The sequence below is a fragment of the Triplophysa dalaica genome, chromosome 24, assembly GCF_015846415.1.
Source record: "Triplophysa dalaica isolate WHDGS20190420 chromosome 24, ASM1584641v1, whole genome shotgun sequence".
In the NCBI taxonomy this organism is placed as follows: domain Eukaryota; kingdom Metazoa; phylum Chordata; class Actinopteri; order Cypriniformes; family Nemacheilidae; genus Triplophysa; species Triplophysa dalaica.
Window position 1 is genome coordinate 9,556,826 of NC_079565.1, and position 12,502 is coordinate 9,569,327.

Consider the following 12,502-nt stretch of genomic DNA (forward strand, 5'->3'; position numbering starts at 1 on the left):
ACGTTTCTGAAATGCGAAATATCGTCGGATGGGGTTGCGTTTCCGGTCTGACACATTCGCATGCGTATGAATGGAAGTCAATGGAACAAAAAGTAAAGTCTGACCGCGGAATAGGACGGACGCACTAGTCATTTAAAAAGAAATGTCATTTAAGAAAAAAAGCAGTAGGTTCGTATTCATTGTAAGGTACATCCATTGTTAGTTAATAATGGGTTTTCAAATGCCGCACTGCATAGTAATAGCATTCAATTGCTTATAATGAAGACAGTGTACAGACATTTTCATCTGACACTGTAAATTAATAACTCAAATGAAGGAAAAATGGATTTGCAGATCTTAAGCTTTACAAAATGGCACATTTAGATATCTAATGGATGTGATATCAATGAAACAATGAATATGAGCTCTACCATTTACACATGAACTCATTTCACATGCAAGGATGTAATCCGTTTAGGAGTTATAGAGCAAATGTTATATAAAAAATATCATATAAAGAATTGAATAAAAATGGCCATCATGTCAAAATTATGATTTGTTTATGATGTACAAAATAATATACTGTACAAAGTGTGTGACATGGCCCCTTTAAGAAGTACAGTGAGTACAGCTGTGTTTGAATGGGTAATTCTAGTGTAGGAGGACCTGTCTCACTCACAGCTCGAGGATGAGCACTACGTCAGTGCGGTTCTCAAAGACGTCATGTAATGAGATGATGTTGGGGTGTTGAAGCCCCTGAAGGATGTCCACCTCCCTCTCGATCTCCTCTCGTCGTACGCCCCTGCGGCTCGCCCGATTGAGACGCTTCTTTATAAACTTTGCGGCGTACTCCACTCCCGTGCTTTTCTCCTTACAGCATTTCACAATAGCGAATTGTCCACTGGGTGAGAGAGAGAGAAAGAGAGAGAGAGAGAGAGACAGTTAGTCATGAAGAAACATTTGAGCCACCTGATTGTGTTTAATATAGAACACAACTAGAGATGCACCGATACTAAATTTTGATCGCCGATTATTCCGAGTGATATCTGCCGATACCAGTACTGAAGATTACATTTTTATTTCTCAACTTTCTAAATGTAATTAACCATATAAACGTAATAATATTGAACAAGAAACTGGTTTCTTAACATATTTTGTATACACAGCACAAATTCATTGCATTTTCCTGTTCTCTTTTGATTGACAGGATATATCGGCCCTGATAATCGGATGTTTTAAAACTATGTGCTGAAAGCCGATAGTGTGAAAAATTGCTTTTATCGAACGATGCCGATTATTGGCTGATATATCGGTGCATCTCTACGTTTCACTTTTACTTCTCTGAATATGGTTCTAAAGAAAAGCACAGGAAAATTCCCCAAAAGTTGCCTCTTTGCATCTGTCAGATTTGCAAAATCAAAGCATTCCTACAAACATAATCTTGTGACTAAATACATGAAAAATGTATAAAAAATTGAAATGCTTAAATGAAATGCATATTGTCATCATTTTGTCACTTTTTCCCCCTTTTAAACACACTTTCTGCTATTTATACACAGAACACATGCAATTCTACACAAATATTTATATCTCCTATTGATATTTATATAAAAATGCTACCTTTAGAAGTGTCATGTCAAGCTTTATATCCAAAGCAACTTTAAAGTAAGTAAAACAACTAAGAAATTCAGTGTAAAGAGCCAATATTACATTATGAGAACTGCTGATACTTGAGTCATCAGCAAACACATAGAAATACATGCAAGAGAATGAAAATTTGAGTTTTTTGTTTCAGTCTACTACTGACAGAATAAAAGCAAGTTATTTTGAGTTAGAACTTTCACAAGTGCACTCTACCATATTTTCACACGTTCATTTTTGCTTTCACTCTCTGTGCAAATGCACGGTTCTGCAAATGTCACACATTCCACATTTTTTTTTTGCTGCTTGTTCAATTTACTTAACTTACTGAAGTTAAATCAACACAACTTTTGGAAAATTTAGTCACAACGTATTTTTTATGTTTTAGTCATATAACTGAATCCCTTCAAGTTGGGACAACATAAAAGAGTTGTGTTGTGTTAACATATAACAGTTACAATTGGGCAGAGGGCTTATATTTCCCAGCATGCTCTGTGCATAACTGCATTTTGAGAGTTATTTTCTTAAATAAGTGTTATTTTATGCATTTTTTTCAGTAAAAAGAAAGACTTGTTAGCGTTTAATGTCCATTTATCTTTAAGGTTTTAAAGCGTTTGTTATATTTTGGAGTTTTGTGGTTACGATTGTTCAGAAAAGTGTTGCCATTGGTTAGGTCGTGGGCGGTTTAGATCCTTCAATTGCAGTTCTGTTGAGTTCTATTCACGCAATATCTTCTTAATGTTCAAAAATGTATAATATAAAATTATGTTTTTGAGTACATAAAAAATTTAAATAATCTAATGGATAAAATTAGATTTTTTTATATTGATTTTATGTAAAATATGCAGGTTTATGTCACAAATTAATTTAATCAAGACTACTAAAAAAATTAAGTTCATACAGCAAGATAATAAAGAGTCGTTTCAAACAAATTAGATTTTGTTGAAGAAATGCAATTCAATTTCGTGGAAAAGTTTTTAATTAAAAACGTGGTTAGCACGTTCGCCTCACACCTCCAGAGTTGGGGGATCGATTCCCGCTTCCGACTTGTTCGTGTGGAGTTTGCATGTTCTCCCCGTGCCTCGGGGGTTTCCTCCGGGTACTCCGGTTTCCTCCCCTGGTCCAAAGACATGCATGGTAGGTTGATTGGCATCTCTGGAAAAATTGTCCGTAGGGTGTGAGTGCGTGAGTGAATGAGTGAGTGTGTGTGCCCTGCGATGGGTTGGCACTCCATCCAGGGTGTATCCTGCCTTGATGCCCGATGACTCCTGAGATAGGCGCAGGCTCCCCGTGACCCGAGGTAGTTTGGATAAGCGGTAGAAAATGGATGGATGGATGTTCTTTTAAAATTAAAAGTGGGTAATTTTAATCTTACTTGAGTATACTTCTAACAGAAAATCGGTTATTTTATTTCGTTACACAGCGTGACGTTCCTTCATTCCTTGATTGTAAAATACGTAGTTTATATTAAGGTTCTCGTCTCTTTTTACTGGGGCATTCCCGAGTGATTGATTCTTTTGAAAGCATTAATTGAACAATGTGCAAAACCGTCTGAATAGGTTCACAAATCAGTTCAAATGACGTGTTTAGTTCGCAGCAACTTAACACCCAACTAAAGTAAGAGCTTTACACAACACACATGTGACACAACGTGAGAAAACACAAGTTTTGTCTAAAATCTGTTTGTTTTTAACTGCAGATGTTATAGATCATCTTAGGAAATGCTCCGAGTTTAGTTGCATTGTAAACGCAAAACAAGTTTGACACGTTGAAATTGGGACTTGATGCATTTTACAGAAATGCTCGTCTCTTCTGTGTTTGTACATTATTTAGTCTCTGTGTGTATATTGAAAAGATATCTTCTTATGATACTAAAAATAATTGCAAATATTGATTAAAATATAATAATAAAATATTGGCATTAATATAAATTTAGTATATAATCAGATACAAAGTAACTAGCTACTTGAGTAGCATACTTTTTTACTGTTACTCAATGAATTTTTAGAATAGTGACTTTTATTTTACTTGAGTAACAATTTCTCTAGTTACTTGACATTTAACTTGAGTAAAGATTTTGGCTACTCTTTCCACCTCTGTTTCTGGGCTGTATCCTAATTGCTTCATTGTGTCTTCATGGGGGTTTCACTCCAGTTCCCTAAATAAGCTCAGATCATCTGTCAAATAGTTAAAGCCCTGGAGGAAATCCTGCTGCAGGGGAGCATGAGCCAGGGGTCATGGTGTGGGAGGAAAACACTCTCGTGAAGGAGAGAAGCAGAGAACAGGAATGCCTCCCACCCACCACATTTCTGTGTCAAAGATGCTTTTGTTTCCTCATGCACACTTTCAACATTTCAAACAATATCTCTCGATAGATGATGATCTGGTTATATTGTAACCATTTCTTCCGTTGGTCCTGTTTTCTGGTGGTTTGTTTGATCTTTGTTAATACAATGTGAAACTGAAGCTTGTCAAATAAAATATGGTATAAAATAAATGCATTGCATATTATGGCGTAAATGTTCAAGACTATTGTATATAATACTGCATCAATAGTGTTTACACAAAAGAAGATATTTTGAGAAATGTCTCTGTGACCATACAAAGGAAGTCAATTGGGGTCAATGTTGTTTGGTAACTAATGCGTTTGTCTGTTTTGATCAAGCAACAACAGACGTCCTGTTCGGATACCAGGATGGGGGTGAAAAGAAAAGAAGGAGTGATGATGTTTACTATAAACGTGGAGAATGTTTAGCAGGTTTTTAAAAAAATTTCAGAATGTCTGGTGTAAGCGCAAAGCTAAATTTGTGAATAATGGCATGACTGTTTTTAAGTACTGGCACTCTGTCCCGCTCTGCATTTTTTTGCATTGAATATCTATTTCCCTTTCACTCATGTAAAACAGTTTGCAAACTTACAAATGTCGAACACTCCTTAGTCAACAGTTATTAGAGTGCATTTACTAGTTGTCTTAAAAGTACTTCTGCTTTTTTCCTTCCCTTTTCTGTGAGCGCACATGGGAAGTTTGCAAATATTTATGATGCAGCCTCAAGTTCTGTTTGTCACCTGCTGATCTTGTTCATGTGTTGCACTGATGTCCTGTAAAAGTAAACCGTGTATTCTGCACATAGAGAAGATGATCAGAAAATGATAATCTATTTCCTGTGTCACGTGAAGCCCGACTGAGAGCTTCCACAAGATCTGTGATTGTCTGTCTGTACAGTATACGTGTTTGTTATCAGCAGAAGCGGGGTAAATTTTAGCTGACATCATTTTCTACCTTCTAGATCTCTTAAGCCAAGTTCACATTACACAACATTAAATGTCGGTCGATCGCTGAGCTGTTCAGACTACATGACTTGCTCTATGTGAAGTCACAAGTCTTTAAGTTGTTAATGTGTTCACAATACGTAAATGATCTGCAACAGGAGGTGACAAACTACACGAATTCTGTCACCCAGCGACTCAATCCGGTCCCCAAACCATGTTTTTTCACGAAAAACGCAAGAGCAGGAACGGAAAATGACACAAAGAAAGCGACACAGGAATTGTTTATGTGAAAATGTAAGTCGGAAAGAAATTTGCGCTTCAAGCTGTGTGCTTGTTGCACTGCTCAGAATTACCTAGAAAAAGGAATTACTTGGCAAGCACCTAATTACAGGCAGTGGTTGAGAGCGCATGACATGCCAAAACAAACAATGCCATGTATCTCTCACACTAATCACGTGAGTCTGTCATGATCCTGCCACAAGACTAAGAAAAACATGACCAAAAGAGCCAGAATCATGACAGAAACAACATTACAAATTCCATGTAAGAAGATCCGCGGTGTATGTAGATAGAAATAGCTCCTTCTAAGATAATACAATTATTTATTATCATTATGTAGGGTCTTTATACACCTCTGAAGACATAGTTATTTATATTATATTGCATTTATTTCAATAGATGCTCCAAAATAAAAAAAACACAGCACCTTTAAAAGAAAATAACATTTTAAATGACAATGTGGATTAAACATCTTTTAATTTGTTCATTTTATTTTTGTAATGCAAAATTATCTTCTAAATACTAATTTTTATATTTTAAATAAATGAGATGAACATGATTATAAATGTAATAAATTATATATTTTCAAGATTATTAAATTGAAATATGAGCAGGACATTCTTTAATAAGAGTCCTGTCCCACATTCATTCACAGTCGAGCAACCACTTTATTTTTACCACAATGACAAGCATCAAGGCCTCAATTTATCTAAACATTCTCTTTCTTTTATCACGAAAACACAGACATAATAAAGACTAAGGGTCTGTGACCGCTTGGACAAACCACACTGATTTAAGAAAAACAACATCCATTCTACTCAGAGGACTGATGGTCTTCTAGCACATCTAACACGGTTTTCTGCTCACATAATGCGTAACGAAATCAAAAAGAGAATTACGTTAGCATTCAGGGCCTTTGGCAAATAGAACAGAATAAGTTTGATTGCTAAATCAAGAGGGACTATTGGCCGAATCAATAAAAATGTTTGTTTAACAACCTAGAACCTAGTAAACGTCATAAGCTATCAGGACGGCAAACACTGAAAGGTCCCCACCTGGAAAAAAGGGGCGGAGCGGATAAGGTTCTCCCTTGTACACACATATGAACAGCACAAGCATGGGAAACCAAAGCAGCCCGGGCTGGAATGTTTAGCCGGAGGGGTGGCCTATTCTTGAGCCGAGGGAGGACACAAATCTAGACGATCAAAAGAACTCAACATCTTCCATGTTCTTACCATTTATCACATGAATAGGGCATTTCACCTCTAGAGACCTCAGTAATGTCAATGCTGGAAGCTCTTCTTTCAATCCGTAACTACACAAACTAACTTGACAAATGTCCTGCGACAATCAATAATTCAGTTTCTGTTACAAATGAGTCATGATCTTTAGTTTTCTGTTTGATTTGAATCGTGCATTTCATTTACAAGATTCAAATAACTTAATACAAATTCATAAAAAAACATTATGCTGAAGTTGGCGAGTAAACCATTTCTTTTACTCCCCATGGTAAATTTTTACTCATTTTTGCTTAATGTTAATGTTGGACACTGCTCAGGAGGAATCAGTGTTTGAGTTGTGAGTGTTAGTTGGCGTGGTTTGTTTTAATGCATCATTAGAGACTTTGTCAGAGGTTCAATTTACAGAAAAGCTGAGGGATTCGAGATGAGGCGTGCCGCTAGTCTTTGCTCTAAGCCCACTTGTGTTTAAAATGGCCGGAGGTCTCAGTGGACGTTCCACTCCTAACAGCTGTGGGTTATTAGCCGGAGGGCCTCGCTGGCCATGCGGCTGACTCAATGGCGCCAGCCCAAATAATCAAATGCAGGACACTGGCCTGAAGGGACAACATGATACTGAGCTTTATTGAGTCTGAGTTTGTATATATTTAAAGGACGAGTGACCTTATCTCTGACAACCGACAACAGATGTTAATGCATTTTTTATTAGGGTTAGGCTATACAGTTTAATAGAGCGACTTGTTTTTCTACCATTACAGTGGGATGTGTGTATATTTTATTTGATATCTTAAGGGAGAAAATGTACCTGTGTCTATACAGACATTTCATTATAGGTTTTCTTTGCCTATAGCAGTGTTATGTCATGAATATTGCAACATATTTTACCTTTCTTCTTATCAAATTCATCAAGTACCATTCTTTCGCATGCATCATCCACTAAAATCTAAACATTATGTTTAATTTCTTACATTTCTTTTATATTTCAATTGAACTGAAATGTACATAAATATAATGAAGAAAACTTGCAATCTTATGACCACTACAGTATGTTGATGGAAACATAATGGGTACATATATGACCTTTATGAATAAAGCACAATGATGTTTATATCACAGCTCTTTTTATAGCATGACTGCATTCATGAATGGAACTTTCCACACAAACAATAACACATTATTGTATTACGGGTGTCATATCTTTACATGTGCTGAAACTGTCAAGCTAGTTACTCTCAAACTCTGAAAAGGCTGTCAATCCTCCCACACAGTTACTTCAATAAATTTGAACAGCTTTTCAGCTTCACTCCTTCACTTCACCGCTGCTGAATGCTTCCTTTTTAACACTTCGGACGGATGATTTTGTAGAGAAATCATCAACATGTCCATCTCAAGCACCCGCTGAAACATTATCACGGATGATGGGCCAAATAGTGGTGGGGGGAAACAACGCTTCAATGTTTAGACAAATCTTTCTTCCTCCAACTCTTTTGCTAAAAATATTTTTTTTTGTCCTCTTGTTGACATACACAAACAAAGAACATAATTGCATGGCTTAGTGGTTAGAGCATAGCTCTAGCAATGCCAAGTTCATGGGTTCGATCCAAGGGGATTGCACATAGTCAGAAACAAATGTATAATATAATGCAATCTACGTCGCTATGGATAAAAGCGTCTGCCAAATGCATAAATGTAAATGTAAGTTAGCTAAACATAGCTACAATTACCCAGATACCCCTTGGTTAGAACTGTGGGAGACAACCCCTTGGTTAGAATCTGTGCATCAATAAACCTACTGTATGTTCGGTCTATGAGCTTAGGACAGAAACCATTAAATCATTGAACATCAAAAATGTTTCTGCATCCTCGCTCAACAGGATTTTTAAAAAGAATATAGCTGCAAGTGGCGATACCGGGTCAAGCACCAAAGGAGTTGAACTGGTGTTGGCGCTACAGAGTTAGTGCTAGAGACCCGATAGTTGGTCATATGACTATTGAGGACCACCCCTACAAGTTTGACAAATTTCATAACTTTCCTACATACAGTTCATAGGGCTGCCATGGTCTCCCTCTGGGGAAGTAGAAGAATAAACGAACAATTCCAATAGGGGAATGCAGCACTTGTGGTGCTTGGCCCCTTAGTATGGAAAGTTCAAATCAGTTTTCATACCTTATAGCCCTGTTTTTTAAACATGGAAATCTCTTTCTATAGACAGAGACTCTTATGTAACTTGAAAGAATATGCTAAGCACTGTGTCATCAAATGTACAGACATTATTGCCTACTGTATTACTCACATCTCTGTTTACTGTATGACTCACCAAGATACTTTCACTCCGACGTGCTAGAAGACTTTGATGTGAGATTCTCTCTTAGACAAAGCGGTTGTTTAAATTTACAAACACAAGTAAAAACCTTTTTATAGGTGGGGACAGTAACAACCCTGAATAGAGTAAATGGTGACCTCAGCACACTATAAATGCTCTTACAAGCAATACAAATATAGCCCACTGTACAGACAGACGGTATGTTGTTATGGACAAAAAATATCTTTCGGTGTGGATAGTCTGTTGTTATGGGAATCAATTTATAAAGTATAAAACGCTCTATCATACACATAGATCGCTCAAAACATACCGGATACAACCAAACAATGCGGTGAAATTCTTTAGTGTTGATTGGCTTTCTTCACTTCCTCTGATTCCCAATGTGATTACATGAGGTGTCGTAATCTCTAATACTGTAAATTATGTTTGGCTACATTTAAAATGTTTATAAGCCCACGATACACCCTAACCTCAATGGCACATCCTTAAAATGCCTTATAAACGGAGTTATTTAACCAAATATAGATTTTCATTCGAGAGTGAGATCAGTTAGGGATAATGTATTCGCAAAATAACCCCCTTCAGTGTGATGCAATACCTTCCGCTTTGCGTCTGGTCCTGAACACTATCAGGGCTTATTTCTGCAATAACAACTGGCTGCCTGTACATTATTCCATACTTATACACTGTACATAGCTTACATAAAGTTCTTAACTTCGACAAATAGACCAGCCGAGACTGGTAGTTGTACCATTACATGGTACTGTAAGACAATTTGTTTTTTTTTGGAATGAATTACAAAAATTGTGGCTGAGGCATTTAACATCTACTGCAGGCAGAACTAATAAAGTTCAATAAAATAGTAACTTGATTTACATCAAACTTCTCTTAAAGTTAAAAGTGGTGCAACGTGTGAAACAACATAGAAGAATGTAGGAAATTTGTATAGTCATTATTCTTCCATTATGGAAGGTAACTTAATAAAATCATTGACTGCTGCTAGCCCCCACCTCCAGGGAATAAAATCTTTGTGTAATTGGGTCTCTTATGTACTGGGACATTTGTCTCATGTCAACCTTTGAGGCAGGTGAATCATGCAGTGGTATGACGGCCTACCCACATGGAAGAGTATGAACAATTGTTCAGTTTTTAGGTGTCTTCATTTTCCCTTCGGTCTCTTACGCACTCACTTCTTCTAATAGAAATGTTTGCTAACGTGCTTCAGATCATCACACACAGCTGTGCGAAACCACACATGAGCTGTTTCCTCTTTCACAAAAGAAATACGCGTCTGCCTGCGAGAGTATCTTCACCTCGGATGTGTCTGACCCTCTATGAAATGTGTCTGTGGGTTCTGGAGGCTTCATTTTAAAACGAGGAAACCAAAACTAGGTCGAAAAAGTAAATCTTCTTTTAATTAAATTATCTAAAATGTTTTTTTCCGAGTGTCCAAAGTACTTTGAGTACAAAGTACAAAAATTATGCTTTTATAATGTATTGTTTCTGTTAAGACACGTCACTACCACTTATATCAGATTTTTATTGGTGCCATGGTTATAACAGCCGAAATAATTTATAATAACAATATTATCGTGATATACATTGAAATGCTTCAAATAAATTAATTTTACTGATTTACCTGCTAATGGCCAAAAGAACACATGAAAACGAAATGATCGTGATATTTATCGAAACGAAAAATGTATTTAACTGATTTTCATGGTTATTACAGCCAATAACGATATTATCAAGATATTAATCAAAATATTTTTTAAATAAAGTAATTCAACTGAGATTTTTCTGGTTAAAACAGCCAATAGAATCCATGATAACAGTATTGTTGTGATATACATTGAAATGTTTTTAAGTAAATTCATTTTTTACTGATTTTTATGATTAAAATAATCCATGATAACGATGTTATCGTGATATACATTGAAATGTAAAAAAAATGCTATCAGTCTAATTCGTCTTTATTTTTGTATATTTCTTGTTTTCTCTCTTTTTTGGGGAAAGGAATCACACTCAAAATACAAGTGAAGGGAGGCAAAGGGAGTGAGCGTTTGTAACCAATGTGGGTCTTTTTTTGCGGGGATTGAAAGAGTGAAAGAGGGGGTGGGTTTGGGAAAGGACCACCAGCCTGGACTAGAACTCGGGTCGCCTGGTGAGCACTAACCACAAGACTGTAGGCGGCTCCGACCATTGTGGGTCTTAAGACGAATTTTTAAATAAGTTAAAATAAGCAAGTTTATGAATTGATATGTTGTTTCACATGATATCAGAAATCATTGTTTTTATATCACTTAATTGTCAAAACTTATAGGTAAAACTTGTCCGGCACATGTTGCATTACAAATGTAAAGAACATCTTAAACTGTACATGGATTGTTAAGAAACGGACACCTTGTTGAAAGCACTCGATTTTCATCTACCAGATAATGAAACAGGTTAAAACAGTCAGTGAGGTCAACCCAGTTCTCACTTGCAGCCCTCCAAGGGAGGTCAGGTATCTCACCTAATCCAGGGTGTGTCATAAAAACCTGTATGAGCCATTGAGCGGGACACAAAGCCAGTCAGGCAGATGGTTGAGCCTGTTGCATATTCCGAACAATTACCAACATCTGTCCCTCAGCCAGGAGGCTTCCGTGACAAAAGGTAACGACCTTTCCGAATCAGAGGAAGACGCGCCTTTCCGAACGGAGCTATAGGAACAGGTTTACGATCTTTCTTGTCAATATTTCAATTTTGATGATAGAATGGATATCAGATTAGCGTTGAAAGATGACTTTCACCTGCAACCCTTCAACTGGGCGTGAGGTTACACCTTTCCTGAATGTTCGCACGCAGTTTAACGCTTCCTTTCTGGATTGATTTGTAACTTCCTCTCACGGATAAAGTGCATACATAGTGGTTATAAGATTTTTGTGTTTACTGTCATAATGAGAGCTGGTCTTGCCTGTTGGGACAGCTTAGAAGGGGAGTGTGCAGTGAGCAAGAAACAAACATTACTCAAGAATGAGAACGGGTGCCAGTGGAATGGGGAGGGGGCTTTAACATTTTGCTATGGCGTAGATCATTTTAATATACTCCTATTTTGATATTTTGCTTTTTTAACTATAGCATCATAAATAATGACGATCTGACATCCTTTTTGGGGATATTAATGACGACCATTGCCCCTGCAGTGATAAAGTCACCATTCCCAACTAAATATTTTTCAATATCCTCTTAACCTGTCTCGAACACCCTTGGGGTTACTATCCACACACCGACTGGCTTACTAGCTAGTCTTTCCCCAACAACAACCAGAAAAAGTCTCAAAGCTGGACTCAATTATAAGATATCCTATGTCAACCCATCATATCGCTTACCTTCCCAGTTCTTCTCCAACATCGTAGAAATCCTCCACTTTTTGTTGCTTGAACACAGCCATTCCTATCGTCCTCATTGATGACGATTGTGTCTTTGTAAATGGCGGACAGTGTCCCCCAAGGACCACGCAGGTCAGGGGAAGCTGTGTGATCTGTAACAAAGCCGCAGACGATTAAATTTGATGCACATGTTTCAACATGCTGCACGGCATTCCTCCACTTCCCAAAAATCCATTGCATCTTCCTTGCTTAAGCGTATAGAAATCATACAATAAGTAACAGTTTCACCCATAATGCAATGTGTTAGTGACATAACATCATTTGGCACACAAAATGCAAAAACATAAAAACGCTGTGGGCGAATCCTGAGAAAAAAAGGATGATTTAATCGAGTAGACCT

The 12,502-nt window shown here is 37.1% G+C and overlaps 1 protein-coding gene across 2 annotated transcripts in view; it reads right to left on the reverse strand.

Annotated features, from left to right (window-relative positions):
- dapk2b (death-associated protein kinase 2b) overlaps positions 1 to 12,502 on the reverse strand; it is a 28,262-nt gene that overhangs the window by 14,725 nt on the left and 1,035 nt on the right. For both annotated transcript variants that reach the window (XM_056740021.1, XM_056740022.1), the window contains 2 exons: positions 12,103 to 12,254; positions 659 to 880 (listed from right to left, as the gene is read on the reverse strand). In XM_056740021.1, the coding sequence (XP_056595999.1) occupies positions 659 to 880; positions 12,103 to 12,179 (299 nt within the window). In that variant the 5' untranslated portion in view covers positions 12,180 to 12,254. The remainder of the gene's footprint in view (positions 1 to 658; positions 881 to 12,102; positions 12,255 to 12,502) is intronic.